This window comes from Rhopilema esculentum, chromosome 5 (genome assembly GCF_057945365.1).
Source record: "Rhopilema esculentum isolate cy_ngs chromosome 5, ASM5794536v1, whole genome shotgun sequence".
NCBI classification, from domain to species: domain Eukaryota; kingdom Metazoa; phylum Cnidaria; class Scyphozoa; order Rhizostomeae; family Rhizostomatidae; genus Rhopilema; species Rhopilema esculentum.
Window position 1 is genome coordinate 4,574,063 of NC_142819.1, and position 23,595 is coordinate 4,597,657.

The 23,595-nt window shown below is 36.3% G+C and overlaps 1 protein-coding gene across 1 annotated transcript; it reads left to right on the forward strand.

Moving 5' to 3' along the window:
- Positions 1–936: 936 nt before the first annotated feature.
- Positions 937–22,788, forward strand: LOC135689943 (uncharacterized). Its single transcript, XM_065207312.2, has 12 exons — positions 937–1,356; positions 4,213–5,451; positions 6,381–7,417; positions 8,407–8,434; positions 9,856–9,946; positions 12,021–12,379; positions 12,859–13,061; positions 14,261–14,601; positions 15,966–16,274; positions 17,358–17,499; positions 18,457–18,781; positions 20,551–22,788. The coding sequence occupies exons 1-12, from the start codon at positions 978–980 to the stop codon at positions 20,850–20,852; spliced, it is 4,755 nt and encodes a 1,584-aa protein (XP_065063384.2). The 5' UTR covers positions 937–977; the 3' UTR covers positions 20,853–22,788.
- The last annotated feature ends 807 nt before the right edge of the window (positions 22,789–23,595 follow it).

Here is a 23,595-nt window from a genome sequence, read left to right on the forward strand (position 1 = left end):
TGTGCGTATCAACGAAGACATCTCCCTTGGCCGAAAATAGCTAAAAATGCGACTTGTGCTAAACTCGTGCACTACACAGCAAGTTTTCTGAAACCATTCCATCAATGAGTGAACCAAATCTTCAAAATTTGAAATTGACTTCACATTGCTCCGGATTCAAATGAAAACGGATAAAAAAGTATCCGTTTGTGCCTTGCGTTCACACTGCTCCACCTTGAAAACGGAGTATTTTGAAAACACAAAAACGCAGTGTGAACACCGAAAACGGATACTTTTGAAAACGCTAACAACAACAACAATACAGCAAGATGCTTAGACCGCGCCAATTTGAACAACTTTTCTTAACACGGCTGATTCACTCGTTAGTTAGCAAGTTAGTACACTACTCGGAGGAATATTAGTGGCAGTGAGTTGTTTAAAAAGTTTTTTAGCAGTCGCGAGTGCTGTAGACCAGTTAGTGGCGTTTTCCTTTTTATCCAGAACGGAGCAATGTGAACGCGTCATCGTTTTCACGTTGTTATCAAATGTATCCGGAGCAGTGTGAACAGGCAAAACGGATCGATATGAAAACGGATAAAAACAAATACAGAGCAATGTGAACATAGCCTGAATTTCTCGAAAGAAGAAGCCACTCAATGCCAAGCTATTATGAAAGCTAAATATTTATCATTGACAAAAATCCCACAGTTTAAAATGCAAACCTTTAAGCCAGTCTTAAACCTTTGATTAGAAACTTAACTTCGTGATCGAAAAAGTATGTGAAAAGGTTAAATTGTCGCAAGAAAAAGGGTAACCTACAGAAAAATCTAGCTATTGCTACAAAACGAAAAAATTGCCAAAGTAATTCCCAAATATCAAGGTTAGTTTTTGAGTACTTTGGATTATGAGTCTCTGTTGTAGCCACTGGTTGTAGCGTCCGTCAAGTGAGGCAGTAGCGAAACAGAGGCTCATGGAGTAAGTCTAACACACTTCTCAAAATGGCCGCTGTGGAACTGATGCTACCGCTTTTGCATCAGATTAGTGGCGTGTTGCAAGATCGGGGACGGGAAGAAGCATACCAACGGATGGTCTCAGTTTATGGGGAAAGGTACTCTTCTAGAGGAAATCTCTTGCTACTTCTGGAGCGATTAGTTCAAGAGCATAAGATAACTCCAAGGAATACATTTACATTGGAGCAGTGTCTGTCTGAAAGCCTAACTTCGAAAGAAAAATTCAAGAGCATTTTAGAAGATTTTCATAGCAAGCATGGACAAGAAATCAAGGAATGGGATCAAAAGCAGCCCGCAGAATTTATAAAACGGGAGTCTGGGTGGCTCGAGGCGGCATTAGAGAAAAAAAGAGGTGTAATAATTTGGGGTGAGTTCGACATTTAACTCGTTTGTTCGCGGGGTAATTGATTTATATAGGCCTGACGATTCGGACGATTCGCTCTGACGATTCGCACGCAAACTACCCTCCAGTTTTCCTTTAATAACTTTTGACTAACTAAATCTGTAGGACTGATTTAAATTTTAAACATCACAAATACCATAGTTTTACTGTTTTTTCATATTTTCATAGTTAAATAAAAATTCCGGTTAATATGAAAGTCTCGCGAAACTTGTGAAAACAGCCCTCCGGTTTTCCTTTAATAACTTTTTGCAGAAAAATGGTAAAAATACCATTTAAAGTTTAATCGATAGAACAAAGTTTGCTACACTGTTTTTTTACAGTTTGCAAGAAGTTAAACTTGTTTCAAGAACCTTTTCAGCCCCCTGAATGCCGGTCTGCAGAGTATGGCACTTTTCGACGAGATCTCCGGTGTGCACGAGCAAAAAGCCTGGTGTGCCGGTGTGCACAACCAAAAATGTCTGGTGTGCTGGTGTGCACCAACTATTTTCCCCTGTTGTGGTTGAGATTTATGAATTTGCATTTCACCGTAAAAATGCGTGTGAAGTATACTGTTGAAGATAGCGCAAGTTTTTATTTGTATATTTGTCAAGTAAGATTCATGAGATCTCAAATTGTTCATATACAACTGTGCTTGTTTTTATCAGCTGACATTTTTTTATGGGACCACACCAAGCCACACCCATCTTAGTTGCCACACCCAAAAATACCCGGTGTGCAACAGGTTTTGCACAAAAATACCTCCGGTGTGCACATGCCATACTCTGCAGACTGGCCTGAATGTTGGCAAAAACGAACTTTTCCCAAAACTGCTCTTCAGTTTTCCTTTAATAACTTTTTTAAATCTTGGTGTTTTTTACCCAAACAGATGTTTATTCATTTTTCCACACCTGCTACACTGTTTTTTCATAGTCTGCAGTCAGTTTTTGCCCGTTGTTGTGTTTTTATTTTGCGTGGAAAGTGGGGAAATTTTTTGGCACGCAAAACACCTTTGGCATGCAAAACATCAGTTGGTTGTTAATTTTGATTGATTAACCAAATTATTTGTTGCATGATATGACAATTTTTAAATGTTTTAAAGGGTGTTCTGCCACTTAATGGGGATTTTATGGCTTGTTCTTAGGGTGTTCTTGGGGTGTTCAGTCTTTTAGAAACGACACCTTTAAGGTAGGTGGCAAAGAAAAGTAAGTCATGCCAATTTGCTAGGTTTCATTTAATCCAAGGTCAATTTTGCTCAACTTGTTTACATAGTCTAGTTAAATTTTACAAAAGCAACTCAATAAAAAAGGGTGTGACTTTATATTGTTCTCTCAACATAGATCAGCATATAATTGTCTTAATTTTGCAAAAGAAACTTATCAGTTACTTAACAAAATAACAATTATATATCTTAGTAGTAATCTAAACTTTTTCAGATAAGGCACACAAAAACTGTGGGGGATTCAAATGGAGGGGATTCGGAGTTTTGGAGTGCTGGGGCCTTTCTGGCTTGTGTCATTGTCAGAGTTGGCTTTCAAACAGAATAGTTTGGGACACAGTGTTCTGTGACTTCTCATTTTCAGTCTGAATTTCTTTACAGTAAAGAATCTAAACATTGACTAATGGACAAGGCAAACTTTTCATTTAATTTTTTAACCAATTGTTTTTAAACTAATTTGAACCTAGTCGAGTTTATTTTAGCAGGTACACATCAGCTGCAAGCTGTCAATAAATGACTTCATCCAGACCATGTAACACACTATCTCAGATAAATTTGAATCTTAAATTATCCCCACGACAATATATCAATACAATTTGAAAATATCCAGAATTTCAGCTTGATATCTCTTACTGATCAAAAGTTATGGATATTTTCTCCCATAATCCATAATCTGAAAAAAAGGGCATGGTCATTATGTTTGGGAACCTAACAATACTTCTGCCTTCTTGTAAAATTCCATTCAAATCATGTTTGTCGTAAAATAATTTTAAAAACAATTTTTGGGTGCTGAATCCAAATCTGAGAATAGAAAACATCTAAATCAGATGAAAAAAGGTATAAGCCTAAAAAAATGATCTTATTTCTCCCAAATAGTCCTTTGGTACCCCCAGTTTGAAGCAAATTTTTGAGTTTAAGTCTTTCAAAGATTGACTCTGCAAGCCATTTAGTGAGGTTATTTTAAGGGTGATTTTGATTTATTGAAATTGAAGTCCTCCAATAAAGCTTGAATAGGAGAAAATAAGATTTGTTAAGTATCAAGAAATATATTGAAAATTACTCTTTTAAAAGACTACAGAAAACAAATTTGAAATATCAGTAAAAAGGCTGTGTTAAGAATTTTGAAAACTCAGTAGCAAGCAAGCAAACAAGCAAGCAAGCAAGTAAGGAAGTAAACAAGCAAGCAAACAAGCAAGCAAGCAGACTATTTGTTAACATATGTTAGGGTTGTGGTAGCTAGTACTTGCTGTGGACCTGCAGTTTGTACCCCCAGGTTGATATTCTAAAACCCTGGGTACTCATTTACCAACCTCTAAAGGATGGACAGCTGGGTTGGCTGGAGGCTTGTTAAAGTGATCCTGATTGGACTCAGAGCCACAACCTTCAGATCATCAGACCAACCCTTTGACTATTCAAGATTACTATTCAAAATTTGATCCAATATATCAGAGTCATATATGTATTTAAAATTGATGTTTTGCTGTAAAAAACAATGGGTAAAATCATCTTGTTTTTTCTTTTCTCTAGAATGCTTATTGAATTGAACATTTGTTCAAATTGTTCAAATAACTATTACATTTTGTTGAACCATGAAGGACTTTGATGACAAGACTCTTCTTATTTAGGTGTGTCTGGTGTTGGTAAAACAAAGCTAGCAAAAGAATTTATGCTGTCAAGAAAAGAGGAGCAGCAGGTTACAGTTGACTTAAGAGGTTTAAAAAGCATTGAAAATGTATGTGTGGAGACACTAAGAGCACTAGGAAAAATTGTGAGTATAGATGATGCAACAGTCAGTATGGTGCAATCTGTGCTTGGAGAACAGGTTTCAGCTCAAAATATGCTGCTTTTGTTTGACAATGCTGATGACTTTGTGCATTACTCTGGTATTGGTGATGACAAAACAGAAGAGTTTGCTGAACTTGTAAAAGGAGCCTTAATATTTTCATATGATAAATTGAAGATGTTGATAACATCAAGGAATAAAAGTGATCATCCTCAGTCAGATGAGTTTTTGCATCAAGAACAACTTCATTCAATGAATGATGATGATGCTAGCTGCATCCTGAAATCAAAAATGATTCATGAGGGGCCAACTCCTGTTAAAGAAACCGATGAGCTTGTTTCAGAAGCCATCAGGCAATGCCGCAACTTACCGTTAAACCTGAGGATCCTAAGTGCTGCTCTACAAGAAAAAGGGGTAAGCTTGACAGATATTTTACCAAAAATTATTCAGAAAGCTAGAGAATGGAAGAAGAGTAATGAAAAACCAGATGTCTCTCTACTAGAAGAAGAATCTTGCACTTATGGAGTCTTGGCCTCAAGGTTTGAAAACCTAAGCGATACCACACAGTTAAGTGCAGTAGCTTTGTCGCTATTCGCAAGATCATTCTCATTCCAAGCAGCTGCAGAGATATTGAAGGATTTTGAAGAATCCAAAGTACATTTGATTTTAGAGCACTTAAAGGGAACAAATTTTATTAGTCTAGAGTCAGACAATTTGAGGAAAAGTGAACGAATATTTGATATTCATCCAAAGGTGAAGGAATTTCTTTCCAGCAATATTGAATATTCAAGAGAAATTTCCAGTTTTTATAGCAGAGCTAGAAAAAGATTCATCACTTTTTTCAACAATAATTTGCTTAGAATAAGCAAGTATATCGATAAAGACTATATGAAGGCATGTGAATTATACCAAGAAGACCAGTCTAATTTTGATTTCATTTTCAAGCAAAGAGGAAGTGACCTGTTATTGCTAGGTGACTATGATGACAGTCAGCAGGTCCAGCTTCTTCTTAATGGAATGCTGTTACCTGAAAGGAGGCTTGAATACTTTAGAAGTCTTGCGGAGGCTGCATTCAAGCATCGTGAGTTAACAAAATTTTTACACTCATGTGGGGGGAATAATTTCTCATGAATTCTTTTAATAAAAAGAAAATTTGTTTAGATTTTGATTCCAGTGGAAACATAAGGTATAGAATGTAGCTTTATTATACATTGTGTAATTAAATACTGCAAAATTCCGAATATTGTCCACCTTGAATATAGTCCCCCCTGATTATAAGCCCTCCATTCCTGGGACATAAACTTGCTTCCGAATGTAAGCCTCCTGAATAAAAGCGCAGGCTTATATAGTTTTCTCTCGTTAAGGGGGACACTCATGGGACCGAGCAAAAGTGTATTACTCGGCGGGCAACCTACTTATCCGAATGCTTGAAAAGGGTAAGCAAGTTCAAGAGACAGGGAAATTCTGTACTACACAGCTGGCGTCCTACTTATCCGGGGTCCCACTTGTCAAGAGTATACTGTATTTGGAATTTAAAATGAAAACACAATTTCCTCTCTTCAACGCAAATACACGCCATTATCGAAACAAAGTAAAAAAGAAAGGATTCTATTCTCCAATTCTTCTGTAGTACATTTATTTATTTTAGTTTGCAATGCTTGCTACCTCCAACATTTTAAATAAAGGGTATCTCAATGGCTCCTCCTGGTGTCCATGAACCTTCTGGGGCCTTATTAGCTCCACCAGCCATCATTCCTGTAATTTTTTTAATGAACCCAACTTTTCACAATGATTGCAGTTTGATAGCAAGTGTTTCAGGAACATTTCCGATCTTTTCATTCAGGCTTGAAAAAAATTGATTTTTGTTGCCGCAAGAATATTAATTTTCGAGCTTCCTTTCGGTTATTATACGACGTTTATACTCTGAAGAGTGTAGGGCTAAAAGTATTTCAGCATGCTGTGTTGACGCTATTTTGTTTCATCTTTAAATATGTCTAATTTTCATTCAAGGTAATGCTTTAATGGGCACACAATACTTATGCTGGCAAGCAATGGAAGAGGGTTTTCTTGATCCAGTCAAGGCTCTAAAGTATACGGTTCTCAGAGCTGAACACAACTTAATGAAACTGAAAAGAGAATACATCCTTTTTCATCCAGAGAAGCATCGACAGTACTCCCAGTTAGAGGCGCTGTTTCTTTATACTTTGGGTGATATTCTGTATAGGGTAATTCATTCAAACATGTCATTGGAGGACTGTCAACTAGCTATCGAGTCATTGGAGTCAAGTCTGAATATTTTGAAGCAAGTATTTCCAGCATCTCAAGGACATATAGACATCGTTCGAGCATATGTAAATTTAGGAAATATTTACAATATACTGGAGGATATCTTCCGCAAAAAGGAAATGTTCGATGATATCGACGAAGCATTAGATAAAGCTTTAGACTGCTACAATAAAGCACTGAAAATGAGAGAGCATCTGTCCGAGGGACGATTACACATTGATACTCCGCAGATAATTCAGAACATTGGATCAGTTTGGTATGAGCGCGCACGAATAGAGAAAATGTATGGTGAAGATTTTACCACATCTTCAAGGATGGCAGAAGAATATTTAAAGCAAGCTCTTCAAATGGAAAAAGATCTAGATCTGTATGGGTTGTATAGAACCTCATCTAAACTTGTTAATTTGGGCGATTTGTACAAGCTAGAAGGGAAACACGATAAGTCATTTGAGTTTTTATTAGAAGCATTGGAAATTAGGCGTTCTATGAAAGGTAAACACAAGGACACTGTTCTTGTGATATACAGACTAGCAATAACAAAACATACAATGAAAGAGTACGCGGAGGCTGTTCGTTACTACAAGGAGGCTTTTGAAATGGAAGAGAGTCTACCTGAGGATTTACATTCAGCTATCAGGATGGATATCAGGAAATATCTAATGACAGCCTACGAGCGTTGGCAGGCTTTAGAGTCTAATGAAGCCGAAAAAATAAGAATTGGAAGAGAATTTGAAGAAACGAAGGAAAGGATATTGCAGCTGGTAAGTACTGTACGTTTAATTCTTTGAACAACGAACGATAATTAATAGGACCTCCTGGGATAAACTGCTACGTGAAATGTTACAAATTGCAAGTTTACGTCTGTAAGTTTAAGACTCCGTTTACACTACAGGGAAAAGAACGGAATTCTTTGGTGGTTCTTGTTTGGGCACGATTCCTATTTTTTATGGCTTTTAAACCGAAGCAAATAGGAACAGAATCAAATTTGACCGGAACTTTGATGTAAACCAAGCGTAGTGGCAGGGCGTCTGACATTTCCAGAAAGCCTCGCTCCAATGTTAGATTAAACTGTGTTTTCAATTATAACCAAAGATATCCGTCCTAACCGTTTACAGCAGAGAAAACAAGCACGATTTGGGAACGGAGCCGAAGAGTTTCGCTTTTCAGCGAAACCAAAGAAAAACGGAAACGTTTCCAAACTAGCACGGAACCAAGATACTAGTATAAGCGCAAGGCCCGTCGTCTCTTTTTCGGGCACGGAACTAACGAGTTCCGTTCTTTCTTCTGTAGTGTAACTTGGGTTCAAGTCTTTCAATTATTAACTCTGGGGCCATATTGGTAAGATTATTCTAAAGGGGGTTCTGCAGGAACTTTTTAAAGTTTACCGTTTCCAGAATTCTAAGCATGATAAATTTATTGGACAGTCGGTCATTCAAACGTCGATTTTGATTGAGCAAAAAATGTTGGATACTTATCCATGTTTCAGAATTATGGTTGGTGACAATAATGATCCAGTACACATGTTTATTTTTTAATCAACAATTGCCTTCATATTATTATTGGATGCTGGTTGGAGAACCCGTTTAAACGCTCTGAAATATGATCTTTTACAATCATATGTATAGTTGGTACTTTTCTGTAATGTGGTTCCATATTTTTGGAGAAATGCGTTTTTAGAGCCATCTTAAAAATTTTTTTTTATTTAAAATTATATGCAACGTCTCATAATTTTGACATTTTTTTGTACAAGGAGAAAGACGAAAAGCAAAAGGAGCTTGGTAAGTGTTATACGATTCTGAATGTAGATATTATTTTCACCAGGATTTTTCCGAAACGATACTGCTGCGTCATAAATCCTTTGAGTCAACTTGAAAAGCTCGATCTCTTAAACATTCCAGACGGATTACACTCTTTTTTTATAAGAACCAGTAAATTTAAGATCAGACTGACTGTTCTTAATTTTTTCGAAAATCCGAGGCTGGATTGCTCTTAATTTGTTCTTAATTTGATAGGGTGTAAGCAGTGTGAGCCACAGCTTGTTCTTAATTTGTTCTTAACTTCTGACCAATTTCGGGGCTCGTGTTCTCATAAAATTGTTCTTAAAAAAAGAGTGTATTCTAAGTTTTTACTACGGTAAATGGTGGCGAATTCTGGTCGCGAACAGAAGGACAAGTATAGTTGATGTTGAAAAGCTGTCTGTTTGATTCTGTTTTGTGTTTGTGAATCATGGAAAGTTGCAGTGTGCGTCGTGAAAGTCGCAAATTATCATGCAAATTGTAAACTATATAACGGGAAGTTGTAAAACTATTTCAAACACCTTGCACTGCATTACGCAGTATAGAAATTTCTAGAAAATACAGGAGTAACTCACAGGAATACAGGAATGTGGTTGGTTACCATCTAAAGTCTATTTCATTCCATCTTAGAACTTTCTTAAGCTTTTTATATAATGATTAGAGGCTCGTTGCTTACGGAGACTACAAATTTTTGATCTGAACTCATTTTTTACTGAGGATAATACTCGTAAAAAGAAATATGGCTATGAAATGTACGTTGACAGAACAAGAAAAGTTTACTACCCTTTCACACTGAACTGGCTGGCTCTGTACAGTATCACGGTTAGCAAAACGCATAAGAACACTTCATGCCAAATCCTTGGCCTATGTTACCGTTGTTGAGTAGCGAATAATCTCCTCAGCTCTGGCTTAAAGTTTCCAAATTCGCTAAAATTTCGACGAATGACATGCTTTATCCATATCGGGAAGTATAGGCAACGAGGTTTATCCACCTTTAATAAAATGTTTGTTTTTTAAATTTCAGTGTTTTTCTTACTAACCCAGAAAGACTTTTCGTATGCTGTTTAAAGATTACAAAGTATGATTGGTTCTTAGTTTAATATTTGTGCATATCTGTATCCAAATTTTAAATATATGATATTTATGATTTTAAATGATTGTATCTCCAGCGAGGACAGGCCATGAAAGTGGTTGTATGAATAAGAGGCTGTGCGGTTTTCTGCAAAACAGTTTAACATTTTCATGAAAGATTCTTCCTTTCCTTACCATACTAAGGTTTTAATCTTCGCTCTGAATTGTTTAGCCAGGAGCTCAAATTTTTCCAAATGTATTGGACTTATAATAAATTATAATAGCAAATTTATTAGAGGTCATACGTAGAATTCGCTCATTTATCCTTTTAGGAAAAGATGTGGATTCTGCGAAAAGTTCTAGTGATCCAAAAAGCAGTGAATCGCCCATGGAAAGTGAATTTGCGGTTCCTCCGCATGACGAGTAAGCAATTTTCATTTAACCGGGCCTTGAATTTTCGGCATTAGAGAAATACAGGAAACGAGCTACCCTTTTTTTGAAAGAATACTATAAATCTTCTCCGGCTGTGATGTTTTTAAGAAACTTGTATTCTTAAAGTATCCTTACTTTCGTAAAATCTGGTAAGTTTTCAGGGCAACATCGCCCACCCTTGAACAAAAAACCACGATTTTTGAAAAAACGAATTATGTCAGTCGTGCGATTCTCTGTTATAAATATCGAAAAACAGGCCAGCTGCTGAAAAATGAGACGCAAATATTCGAGCTGAAGCTGAACAATATTTATATATTATTCCTAAAAAATTTGATGATATTGAGCCTAGATATTCGTAAAATAAAAAGAATATTCTTATTAAAAGAGAGTGTATCCGTGGTTGACACGTTGCGGAAACGACGGAATGATGTTTCGTGGCCGTCTTATTCGGGTTGTGGAAACGATGCTTTATCGACGGAAGCTGATACTACTTTGGAATTTTATTGATAAATATGTCACTGATCATTGCTTTTAAGAACGTTTTTACAACCAAAATTTATCTACATTCATTTGATTTGTCCACTTTCCTGTACACATTCAAAGTCTTTCCTTATGCCCGTAGGTGTTCAATATACTTTGAGGTTGATCGAAAATTCAAAAATTTCGGCATGATCTAGTGAAATAAATATAAAGAGAAAACATTGAAAATGCCAAAAATTGATTTGTACAGTAAACTCCCGAAACTCGAATCCCCGATAACTCTAATCCCCGATAACTCGAACATTCGCTAAGTCGAACCATTTCACGGGTCCTTTGGAGGTTCTTAATATCAGTAGTTTATTGTAATTTCCAAAACTGGCATTGAGCTGCAGGTAGCTGAAACGTAATATGACATCACAGCGGCAAGAATGTGTTTTCCATTTAATCAATTTTAACCCTTTCAACTATCTAAAGATATTAAGTATTGCAACTAAATAAATTATCTATTAAATAACAATTAACAACCACAAATGGAAACAAACTATGGTGCTGCTGTACCAGTCGGGTTGTGTTTGGGTTCCTTAAGCCCAAATATAAGTTCTGGGACCTCTGTTGAATTAAACGAAAAATTAGCTTCTCTGACGTTGCCTGGGTAATAATTCAAATTTTGTAAGGTAGTTATTGTTAGTGGCGTCGCTTGACCTTCCAGTCCAGGGGGTGGAGGGTCATCAATAGAAACATTTACCGACGAAGACATAGATGGAGAAGAATTTAGGTGCGATTTAACCTACTGATAAATTATTTAACTAAGGATTTTTTAGACAAACTGACGATTTACCGACGTATTCATGATGTATTGGGGGGGGGGGGGGGGTGTAACACTCCCCTACACCCTCCGCTAGCTACGCCCTGGGTATTGCTACTTAGTGCCACCCTTTTTAAGATTTTCTGTTCCGATCTTGAGAAGAGACATGTGACGAATTTCGACAAATTTAGATAGCAACAGTTCTAAATTTCGATTCATTTCCTATCGATTAATTTCCTTACATACCCTCGTATAAGCCCCCCCCCCCCCTCGAATAAGCCCTCGTCCAAAAATATCAAAAACTAGGATTTTCATATGGTTATGTAGCGAATTTGAAACAACCAAGATGCGATTTTTCCAAAGCGAAGTTCTACCCAGCGAGAATCGCATTTTCTCCGTCACTCTTATTCCTGCTCACTAGGCTGAATCATCCTCCCAACTTTCCTTTTCTACTTCATTTCTGCCACACTTGGTCCATTGCAACTATTTCTATAACATCGGTTTCAAGTAAGAAAATTACCGTATTTTTTTTCTATTTGTACATTAGGATACAATTAATTTTATTGTACAGCTTATTATAGTTATGATAAGATATTTAGTTGCAATAAATCGTTTACCTGCACAGTTAACTTTTTTGATAGCAATGATAACATCTTGGTAACGTCTTAGGGTCTGTATTTCTGCACATTCTTTACACAAATTTTCAAAATGAATTCTGATTGACTTTCTGCTTCGAAAAAAGAATACTCAATTTTTATTGTAATTTGATTTTATTTTAAGAATTGGGGAACTTAAGCTTGGAATATCTGGTCATCATACGTTCTTGCCTTCTTCCCATGTCTACCTTACGGTGCCAAGGAAATTGGAAAGGATCCCCTACAATACTCAGCTGTTTCGACTTAAAATGCCTCTGGACGTGCCACTAAAGCACGCGGAGCATTTAGCGAGTGCAGTGATCGGTGTTCAAGATCAAAATCAGGGCGAAATAACGTTGAAAGCTCCAGCCATGCTTGAAATTCGCAGCGACATTATGGACTCACATTTGGATCGTTTTTCAGAACTTTGTATGCTACAGTATGAACCTGTGACAAAAACATGGATTGACGTCGAGGAGAGCTTAATTATACATGAACGATTTTGTAAGTTTTACATTGTTTCCTTGTTAATTGAGACAGTACTCCGCAAGGTAGAGTTAAAACAAGGTAGCATTACTATCCCAGCAAAATGCCTTTATAGTCAAGCATATAGATATGAGAAATGATCTTTCAAATTTCAATTGGACAGAAGACTGTTGTAAATATACAGAAGAGTGTATAACTCTGAACCTTTGACAGATCAGTATTCTATATTTTTCTAAAATCACGAACATTATTGAAATGAACTTTATTATATATGGTAGTTTTATCGTTTCTGATAAGGTTCAAGTATATTCATGGCGTCGTAACACTTGTGGATTTTTTGTGGACAAGGATCTTGTGCTCTCATTGCCCCCTTGAAATGACCTTCTCCTTACTTAAGAGTTTTTATTGTAGTTTTTAGAGTGATGATTCAATTTCATTTGTCTTCTCTCAATGGTTTTAAATCTCCTTATTTGCAATTGATTATTTAAATTTTTCAGACTGGTTTGAGAGAAATGATTCGCTTTCAGTTGTATGCGCTTGGATTAAGAGATTTACATTATTTTGTCTCGTGGTTCGTCCAAAAGTGTATACTTTGTCGGTACCGGTAGAAGGGGCGATTTGGAAACCAGCTCAAGACGAAAGAATTTCTATACAGTTCAAACCAGGAACCTTTTCAAAGACAGCTGATTGCCAAGTGAAGGTATCTGCAGCCCGTTCCTTTTTTTAATGCTTAGCAAAAACCTATCGTGCTCCTGATTTTTCAGCGGTACCCTCTATGCGCTTTTGAAAAAATATCATGTCAGTGTTATCAAAATGTTATGTTTTTATTAAGCAACTCATTCTTGGTCCTCGACTTTATGATGATAAGTTTAATGAAATTTAAATTATTTGAATGAAATAAGAAATGGTTTAGCACAATAGATATTTTTAGCGTCATCAAGACGTTTTCAGGGTTTCGATTTTTGCATCTCTGTCATTAAGTATAACAGTTTTTTAGAGGCAGTGTGTCCCCTATTGTGCTCAACTTTATTTTTCACGCGAGTGAAATTCACGCACCGTTGAGCTTGATCGATGATTAAACAATTTAAACCAATCAGAGACAACTTTGACTACATAGCTTTTGAATTAAATGGCTGTGTGCCACTTGAAGTAAAGCTGTGGCTAGAAAAATTTTGTTACTTTTTTGGTTTCTGCGACAGATAAGTCAACAGCGAAAGGAAAAGCTTCCATTATCATCATTTTATTCCAGTAATAAAATCTTCTTGCCATTTCCGATAGCTTTTTGCTCGCAGTTTCAAATCTCGTCCACTACCGCAGCTTGGCCCGCCAAAGGGAGCAGCGTAATCCGTTAAGGCAGGATAAGCTATTGTTAATATTCCCCAATCATTGAGGGGACATTCAGTACCATCGTTGCATTCCCCGCCGTTGCCTTCACCTACGCTGTTGTCGCATTCGTGGCCCTCAGATCTCGTAGTAAGTCATGCATCTGTCATTAAGCCTAACAGTTTTTTAAGCAGGAGTTATGAAATTGCAAATCAATAACGGGAATGTTTTAAATGGTTAATCGTTTTACGGTCGAGCAATTTTGTTCTTGTTCTTTGTACTTCAAAATTGGCTATTTTAAAGTATAAGCTAAGAAAATAATTTTGCGCACCTTCCTGAACTTTACTAAACTGCTATTAAGAGATGAAACTCAAAGGGTAAATCACCACAAGGCAATCTTATACGCATTTGATGGAAATTATATTGTTTAATCTGAAAATCCTTATAAGTTCTTTGTCTTTGGTGGAAGTCTTGTACGCCTTTTGCAAGAGTGAATTGGCTCTCAAAGAAACTCATGAAGTTCGTTCCCTCAATGATTTCACTTGTACTTTGTTAAAATTTTATTCCATAATTTAGGTTGCATTGCCTCCTCGGGACTTAATGAGTGAAGATGTGCCACCTTCAGGGCCATCGTTGCATTCCCCGTCGTTGTCTTCACCTTCGCTGTTGTCGCATTCGTTGCCCTTTGATCTCGTAGTAAGTTGTGCAGTGAATGTCCACTTAACAGAGAAAATATCCCAGCCGGTTATAGTAACATTGCCGCTTATTGGTGATGGTGTTCGACGGATTGGCCGCTCTGTGAGAGTTCTTAGAATGGACGACGGTGCGAGCGCAAAATTGGAAATCGCAGAGGGGCTCAAATTTACTATAGACAATGCAAGACAGACGATGGTGATTGAAGTTTTTTCATTCAGCTGGTAAGCAGTGGCTAATAACGTTGGGTTTGTTTGCTTGGCAATATTGATTTATCAGGAAACCTTACATTTTTTCAACTTTTTTTGTTTAAAGGTATCTTCTGGCCAGTACCCTAATTTCTGTCGTCTTTTTATTTACTCTAGTGTCTCTAATAGAAGGGGGAGGTAATAGAAGGGGGGTGTTCATGTCGGCCAGTTTTCAATAGAAGGGGGTTGCTAATAGAAGGAGGTATGCATGTCGGCCAAGTTTTAAAAGAAGGTGGAGTGCTAATTAATAGATGGGGAACACTTTGGTAAAGTTTTTATTAAAATTGTGGTGGAATTAGAAGGGTGGGGACACTGGTTACTTAATAGTAGATGGGTGGGTGGAGATGTAAATAAATTAAGAGCATTTGCACGTTATACAGTGAAATAAACAAGCATAACAAGAGAAATGATGAAAATTACAAAATATAACTTATTGACAAGTGAAATTTGTCCAACTGAACTTGATAAAGTAATTGAAGGGGGGTGCTGATAAGCAACGGGGGGGGATCACCTGAAAATAATAAACGGGCGGACCGTCTATTAGAGACACTAGAGTAGGTTTTTTGGAATCTGTCAACATCAAAACAAAAGATCTTTTGTAGATAAAAAGAAATCCTTTTCTCTCTTGGACTCTCCACTGCGTCTCCACTTGGATTCTTCCATTCACGGTACTTTCGATCCGCGTCTGGATATAAAACTTCTGCTCGTCTTTGAACATTTATCCGTCTTTTCACTCTAAGGAGTGTCGGACGAAAATTTCTTGCCAATTTACCTATTCTATTTTCTAAAGCATCTCTGATTGTTATTGAATGTTTCCCTTTTTCAATATTGGGATTAAAGGGGTATTAAACTCATTGTTGGCTGCAGAGGTGTTCCCATACCCACTCTCTTTGCTGACATCCTGTCTTGTTCCATGTCCTTTTGGTACAGCTGGAGCATCGTTATATTTCAGTATCTGTTTTTTACCTTAATTTTGTAACGCTAAATAACGTAGTTTTTGACATTGGTATTTAAACAACCTTCGCCTATGAGAGGAAACCAATTTCTTTAACCTAGTTCTTTAATGATATTTTGAAATTTCTGTAGATACATGTTTTATGAAGTTTAGAATGTAATTAAGAAGACATGTCCTCTTTACAAAGAATCTGCTACATTGCAAAATGTTTCGTGTTTATTTGCACGTCTCATTTTGCCTCCTGGACAGGCTAGTCAATAGCAACAAAGGTGGAACCAGCAGAATGCGAAACCATTTTATCTACGAAATGCTTTGTGATTATTCTTATGTTAATTTTAATTTTGCGACCTTACCATTTCCATTGCTTTTTTTATTTTTTCAACAGGCTTTGGGTTATTGCCACACCAGTGGAGTACACGTTGAAAGCTCTTGAGAATTTAGCATACACACTGTATAGGAGTTCTCTTTATGATGTTGAGTTCAATTTATACCGAGGTATATTCCACCAAAACCAGCGCATAATAGCCGTTAGTTGTACACCATTTAACCCGAACCGTGAGAAGTGCAGCAATGAAGGTCACTATACCCTTGTTGACAGTGCACCCTCATGGAAAAGACTAATGGATCTAGAGCCAATTAAAGTCGAAGTAAAAGGCCAATATATAAACACAGGAACCTGTGAAAACATCCTCAGGTGTGGCTGCTATCACTTTTGTGTTCATTTATTTTCGGATTATTCTGTGTCTTTTCAAAAAATGATTTATATGATGATTAAATTTAGCAATTTTTTGTTGTTGATCAACATTTAGAATTCTTCACAGTTTGGGGTTTCTTTTAAGAGGATGTCTTTGCTACCATACTTCTTTGTAGACAAATTGCTGATTTTTGTTTACGAAACACTAAGCCGGTTCTCTTACTATCCAGCGTGCGGTTGATTAATGGCAAAACGTTTTTTACTGTCGTCGGCTTTCTCCTTGATAAGAAAGCAGCCTGAAGCTAATCAACTTCAAATCAATTGACTTTGATTTCAAATTTTATCAACTCATCGATTTTTGTGCGTTCTATGCATCAATGGAAAATTATGCTTCAGTTACTTTTAAGTCAAGATTCACGCGCTTCTTTCCAAGTAACAGTAATCTTAGGGGTTAGCATTAGCATTTTGACAGGGGCATATTATCAAACACATCTGCTTATAAGTCTTTGTGTAACACAATGCGACGGTCACAAATGGTTTGGATTGTGTTTATCTACTTTGGAAATTCTCAAATGGGGACAGTTCACAAGTTTACAATCAGGAAGTTAAAGCTGTTTAACTAACTAGGAAACAAAAAGTTTTTTCTATACGCCTAAACCTGTATACCTTGAAAAATGTTGAAAATTCAATCCCAATTTATGCTTTGAAGTTTCCTATTTCCAAGGACAAGGAAATCTTAAAAGTTGTAAGATTCTTTTTGTCCTAATTGGCATATTTTTGGTTTTTCTTCTAAATATTTCATCGAACCTCTGATTAAATATATTCCTATAGCTTCCACGATAAGCAAATGTAAATGGACAAGTCTAAAAGACCATATTCCTGCCAATATTCCTTGTCCAGATCAATGTTGCAATAACATTTCTGTGTATCAATTCATTTCAGTTCTCTTGAACTGGTAGTGTACACGACCATAGCTTTATTCAAGCGATTTTAATAATGATCTGACCCATGTGGATAAGCACCCTTAAGATCACGTTATGTCGAGATGTGTGTAAAACCTTAGATTTTCATATATCGTTTCAGGTTTAATAAAAACAACCCTTCTCCAAGTAAATTTGGCGTCAAAGAAACTGGATTCGACCAAGGCCGGGGTGGTTCCGTAACAATGTATGATGAAGAAAGAAAGAGTCTTTGCAGCATACCATACCTTGGTGATTTTCGGATTGTAAGTTTGTATTTTATTCATATCTCAGTTTGCTTCAAATGTTTTTTTTCAGTGAAAATAAGAGAGCTGTCATTAATTCTGACCGGTACCAGGGCAGAAGAAAATCATTTAAAGCAAAAAAAAATTGCAGACCCCTTGAAAAAAACTGTAGAAAATTTCAAAACTTCATTAAAATATGGAAATGTATTTCAAACCCCCCTTTTTACAATTCTCAATTGTTTTCCTTCTGTTTTCCTTCTGTCCCATTTTGAAGTTTATTATTTTACTAAATAAATGGGTAGAATGATATAGCAGTTTATTATATAAATTATAAAGTTTATTGTATAAGTGCCTTCTTGGGACACTTTTTTGCAAAGAGACAAGGAGCCAATACAGCCGAAGATGATTTTATCTTTCAACATCACCATCAGATTCTTCTGATTTTGAGGGATTATAGAACACGAATGATTTTGCTAAAAATTGAGATGTTGCTAAATTCACATTAATTCAGTAACATTTCAAAAAATTTCTCAAAATCGTTTTTAGCCCCCCCCCCCCCCCCCCGCAAATTATCCTCTTAAAATTTCATACTCTTGTTTCCTTCTACCCCATTACCGGTTAGACTAGATGACAGCTCCCTAAGGAAGAATTAAAAATGACTTATGATTTTTAGCCCAATGAACAATAATGAAACTCAACAATAAAATTATAGAAGCAGAATAAACAGAATACACGTCTGTATTGTATTTCGTCCATGGTAGCAATTAAAGTAAATGCGATCCCTCTAGAGTGGCACTATTTTCTAATCAATAGATATGATAGGTTTACAATTGGCTATAATCTTATTTTATATATCAGTTTTATAATAGAAATATTTTTTCTATCTTGCCAATAGTCTAACACCTGAAATATATAAATCACTTTTTGATGCTCATATTATATTTTTTTCTACAGAGCACTGATACTTTTTATTTTCAGATTTCAGACAGTTTAGATGAGCAACATGGATATAGACAAAGATCCCCAATACGATTTCTTGGTCTTGTGCTAAAAAGTTGTGGACTTGAGAAAGTTAATGTTCACCATGGAGACTTCAGAAACAATCTATATCAGACTGGACTGTCTGAAGAATTCATAGACGAGCTAAAGCTGGATATGGACACTAGAACAAGAGCTGATATTGTAAGAAAGCTTTTTGATCGAATTACTTCCCACTGTGTGAATGGCAAATTACATTGGAATTGGTTCAACGTCATCAAAAAGTACCTGTACCCACCTTCTACTCGAAAAAATTTGGAAGCAGGTGAGAAAGCTTCATTTTAATCAGCATCATTTTTAACCTGGAGGTTCGGATTTCATGAGTCACAAATTTTACAATATTTTTCTTAAAGCTGCTGTTTGAATCTCCTCATATTTATTGTAAATTAACTTTTTACTATGTCTTGACTTACTTGACTTAATTCGAGTTTCCTCGAACATCTTTAACCAGTTTCTTCCATTCTTCTCTGTTTTCCATCACGCGTTTGATGTTGGTGCAATCCAGTCCAGTATCATTAAACAGTTGGTCCATATAGGTGATACAGGGTCTTTCTGGTTTCTGCTTGCCGTGTGTTGGTTGCCAGAGAAGCAGTTTGGAGATCAGTTCGTCTTTTCTTCTCCAACAATGTCCGACAAAACGTAATCGCCTCTCTTGTAACACAGTTGACACTTTTGAGAGATTTCCATACAATTGCTTGTTAGTCTTGTGGTCTTTCCATGACACCCCAAGAACAGATCTCAGCATTTTCGTGTAAGTACCATCAAGACGATCTCTCATTTTTTTGGTCATCGTCCAGGTTTCGGCGCCATCAACAACACACTTTCAACAGTTGACTGGAAGAACTTTATCTTGAGATCATCATTTAAATTTGAATCCCAGATTTTATTCATCTTGTTCAAAGCATTCCAGGCTAATCCGATGCGTGCCTCCATATCTTTTTCACTTGACTGAATCCAAGAGCCAAGATATTTGAAGTTGTCTCTGTACATGGTTTATGTTTTACTATGTACATGGTAAAAAGAAAGAGTATGCTTTTATACGTCGCTCGTTTCTCTCTCATGCAAATCTATAATGTTTCTCATTTTGCAAATCTGTATTCAATTATTCGAATGAGCTTTCCAGTGCTTCGTTTGACAAGTCGTTCCAGTCCTGCTTCATAAAACATTACTTTTGGTTTTACGTTGGACGTTGATTTTCAGGTGTTTCGTTTGACAGTGTATCTGGTGTTTGGTTTGATAAGCCTTTCTGGTGCTTCATTTGACAAGTTGTTCCTGTCCTGCTTCATAAAACATTACTTTTGGTTTTACGTTGGACGCTGTATTCTGCTGTTTCGTTTGATAGTGTGTCTTTTGTTATGTTAGAGAGAGTTTTTATAACGCTCTATATAGCATGTCGTTCTAATGGTGCGTTGTTTGATTTTTGTGGATTAGTTTTATGGTGTTTCGTTTGACAATCTTTTCTTGTAAGTCATTTGACGATTTTCTGTTTCCAGTGATGTATTTGATGATAGATCCAGTTTTTTCTTTGACAAATGTTTTATGTGTTCGTTTGCCAGTATTTCCAATGTTTCGTTTGATAATAAACTCTTTCCGGTGTGTTATTTAAAGACCTCTGACTTTTAAACAGCACGTCCCTTAGAGCATTAGAAACAATCCACTCCCTTAAAGAGGACAGCCTCCTCGCAGGACAAAAACGACAACTAAAACATGCAATTCCGCAGTCGGGCAGCATTTACTAGAAAGCCCAGATTGTGCACAAAACTATGATGGCGAGATGTTTCGGCTTATAAACGGCAAATTTCATTTCTGCACCCCTCCGAAAAATTTTTTCTCCGCCCCTGTTGCCCGCCCACCTTTTCAGTGCTGGTTTTTTGCCTGTGTTGCCGCTGACCCAGGTCAATCAAATTTTGCCGTATATCTAATGTATTCAAATCTGTTTTTGGATCAACTAACTGCACAACTATTCGTATACACCAAATGCTTATATTAATTCTCTTCATTAAGTAATATGACGCTTCTCTTTTTTGTTATAAGTTTATGGAATTCTAGAGAAGACTCTTATCAGCGAAAGGGGATTTACTGATTACGCATTCACAAAAACAAGAGGAAACACAGCTAAGTTTTGCATATTTTTAAGTGAGAGAGTTATGGTTGATGCACCGCAAGGATCTGATCTACGGTCAGTCCTGAACTTGATTGTTCAAGCTGATCTCAAAATGATTACTCTTATCAGAGAAAGTTTACATCTGAAAAGGGAAGGATTGCAGAACGAAGTTGACAGTTTTTTAGAAGGTATTGGCGAGTATATTGAAAGCCGTATCGAAATGAACCATTAGTCGATATTGGGCATGAAATATAAGTATCTGAATAGATATTGTTTTGTAAATTAAATCTTTTCTTCTCATATGATGGGATGAAGACTCGTTAATTTTTGCTTATTAGAGTTAATTATAATAAGGACACGCACTTGATTTTTAGTTTTTGAAGATGTAAAGTATTTATAAACAATAAAGATTTTATTTTTATTTCTTAATGACACAGGCTCCTTAGGAGTTGTCAGATGGTTCTGTGCAAAGTAAGACTTTCGATAAATGGGATCATTCTAGTACGTGTCTCCTTCTTCCAATCTAGGCTTCTTATACAATGACAGAATTCTTTGAAAATTTCAAGCCCAAATTAATACGTATGCAAGCCCCCTTTCATAGGAAAAAAACAAAATTTTAGTTTTAACCGAGAATTGAATAAAAATTGAATAAAAAATCAAAACTAAAAGTTTAAATTGAGACATTCGAGTGCTCGAGTAAACTGAAATTCTTGCTTATTGTTTGTTATGAAACAAAGTTTGGTAAGGAAGAATCGTGTTAAGAGGCCTCTTATGTACGACAAAGTGTACATTTTGTATTGTTTTGCTTCAGTTTTAACAGCAAGGACGGATCAGTGTTCATAAAGCAAGTTTATAGTGTATATGTCAAAGTCATGTCTCCACGTTTTAATCTGTACTGGAGTGACAGTAATGTTGTGCTTTTTAAGGCTGGTCTTTATTTTTGTAAGGCAGCTAAATCCACGAAGAAAAAGACGTTATATATGTATATTATTTACACGTTATTTTATTACAGAACCACACCAATCAATGTTAACACTTTTGAAAACAACTTGAAAACTTTACTACAAACTACTCGATCACCAACTACTCTCCAACTTGAGCACGCCTCTCCCAACTCCAACTGAGCTAAACAATAAATCCATCAATCAATTTCTTTAAGACAACAAGATGCAGCTAAGCGTGCTTAAAAACCAACATCGACTACGGACAGCATAATGATATTAAGAACAAAAGAACAACGATATTTATTCTAAACTTATATAACAACAGTAAATCTAATGCATGCAGTCGATACCCTGACCCTTTGCGAAAATGTCTACTTAGTAGATTTCCTGTCTCATATTAACATTGAAAGGTTTCTAGAATAAAGATAGTAAATTATAAATGTACCACATGGGTCATACCTTGACCTACTACGCTTCTTAGTATACATCAACGATCTACAAAATGGCCTCGAAAAGTCTAATATATCAATGTAAGCTTATAATACTTACTAATATTTCTCTTTCAGTCCTATTTTCGATGCCCATGCCCTGTTTGGGGATAATTCTGGTGTATCGATTATAGAAAAGTTTATCTCTAACAGCCTGTTCGATGCTTTGCTACTCCTTTTTATTCTCAGGTCACAGTAAGGGGACTAATTGATTTATAATCTGCAAGAATTGTTTACAACGCCCATAATGATATGCACCGTCCTTCATGAGCGATATATTTAAAAAGATGAACGACTCTAAAGTACAGTCTCTTAGAAATTTGTAGTATGACCTAAGAATCCCTTTTTGAAAACGACCAACGGGCAGAATAGCTTCTCTTACCAGGGTCCCCGAACTTTGGAAAGGTTCGTCAATAGATGGTAAAGATAAAACAAACCTTTATGGTTTCATGAACAACACAAGATGATAACCTGCTCGCAAAGAATGAAGCAAAACTACATTTTTCCTAATTCTTTTAGGGAAAAATTATAAATTCATTTGTATATAATATTTTTACTGTTGTAATTAGAATATTTCCTCTTGTAATTAGATTTAGTTTAGTTTTAGCAGTATTTGCATAAGTATTTTTGTATATTTTATTCAGCATGGCCTCCTGTAGGCCAGCCCTTCAAGCTAGGGGTCTGGAGCATAGGTTACGTCCTTGCTGAGAATACGACACGAAAGTTCGTGAAGTCACTTCATTGTATTTTTTAGTATTCATCTTCAAGATTGAAAAACGCCTTGATAATAAGCTTATGACCTTGTAGCCTCTAGATGTGTTTGTAGACTAGGCCATTGTAGACTGTTCTTGTAGACAATGTGAGATGTTGCTTCCCCTTTATACAGAGCAGCTTTCGACGAGGAAAAACCTCCGAAGGACCTAACCCTATGAATAGGCCCATCAGCTGTGGGACAAAAAATTGGGTATGTGATGCTAGCCCACCATAGAGTTCTCAAGTGTGACGTCACAAAAAAATCAATTTTTAGAATTTGTGAATTTCTAACATGACCTGAAAACACCATGAAATACCTCAAAATATACAAAATCGGGCATGAAACGACCAATGAAAGGTTCAAAGCTGTTATTTTGGGTTTATGTTCAAGTTCTGAACAGGCACCAAATTACAAAAATTTGATTGGGAAAGAGCTGGTACATTCGTGGGCTAGCAATAGGCTTGTTTCACAATTGTGCACCGAAAAAGGGGGTTACTTTATTGAGGAGATGGTTTAATAGCGAAAGGAGCTAAATAGATCTTAGCGGGCTTGCAAAAAAATATCGAGAGAAGGCTGAATCTTATGTTTATTGATGAAGAAGCATTCAAAAAAATAATGATGGTTGTCTGTTGTTTTTCAAAATATTTGTTGCCGATTGGTCGTTAATTTCTACCATTGCTTCTACTCTAGGGAAGCTAAAGCCCCGTCTAGCTTCCAATCTCATGCACTGCTTCTGAAATTAGGAACAAGCTAGTTGATCCAAGAAGAATGATTCTGGTTTGATTTAGC

What these genes read in the sequence shown, in the direction of transcription:
- LOC135689943 (XM_065207312.2), top strand. Translation starts at nt 978, where the DNA reads ATGGCCGCTGTGGAACTGATGCTACCGCTTTTGCATCAGATTAGTGGC. An exon ending in GGAGGCTGCATTCAAGCATC is followed by an intron (nt 5,452 to 6,380) that starts GTGAGTTAACAA and finishes TTTTCATTCAAG; the next exon opens with GTAATGCTTTAATGGGCACA. An exon ending in CGAAAAGCAAAAGGAGCTTG is followed by an intron (nt 8,435 to 9,855) that starts GTAAGTGTTATA and finishes TTATCCTTTTAG; the next exon opens with GAAAAGATGTGGATTCTGCG.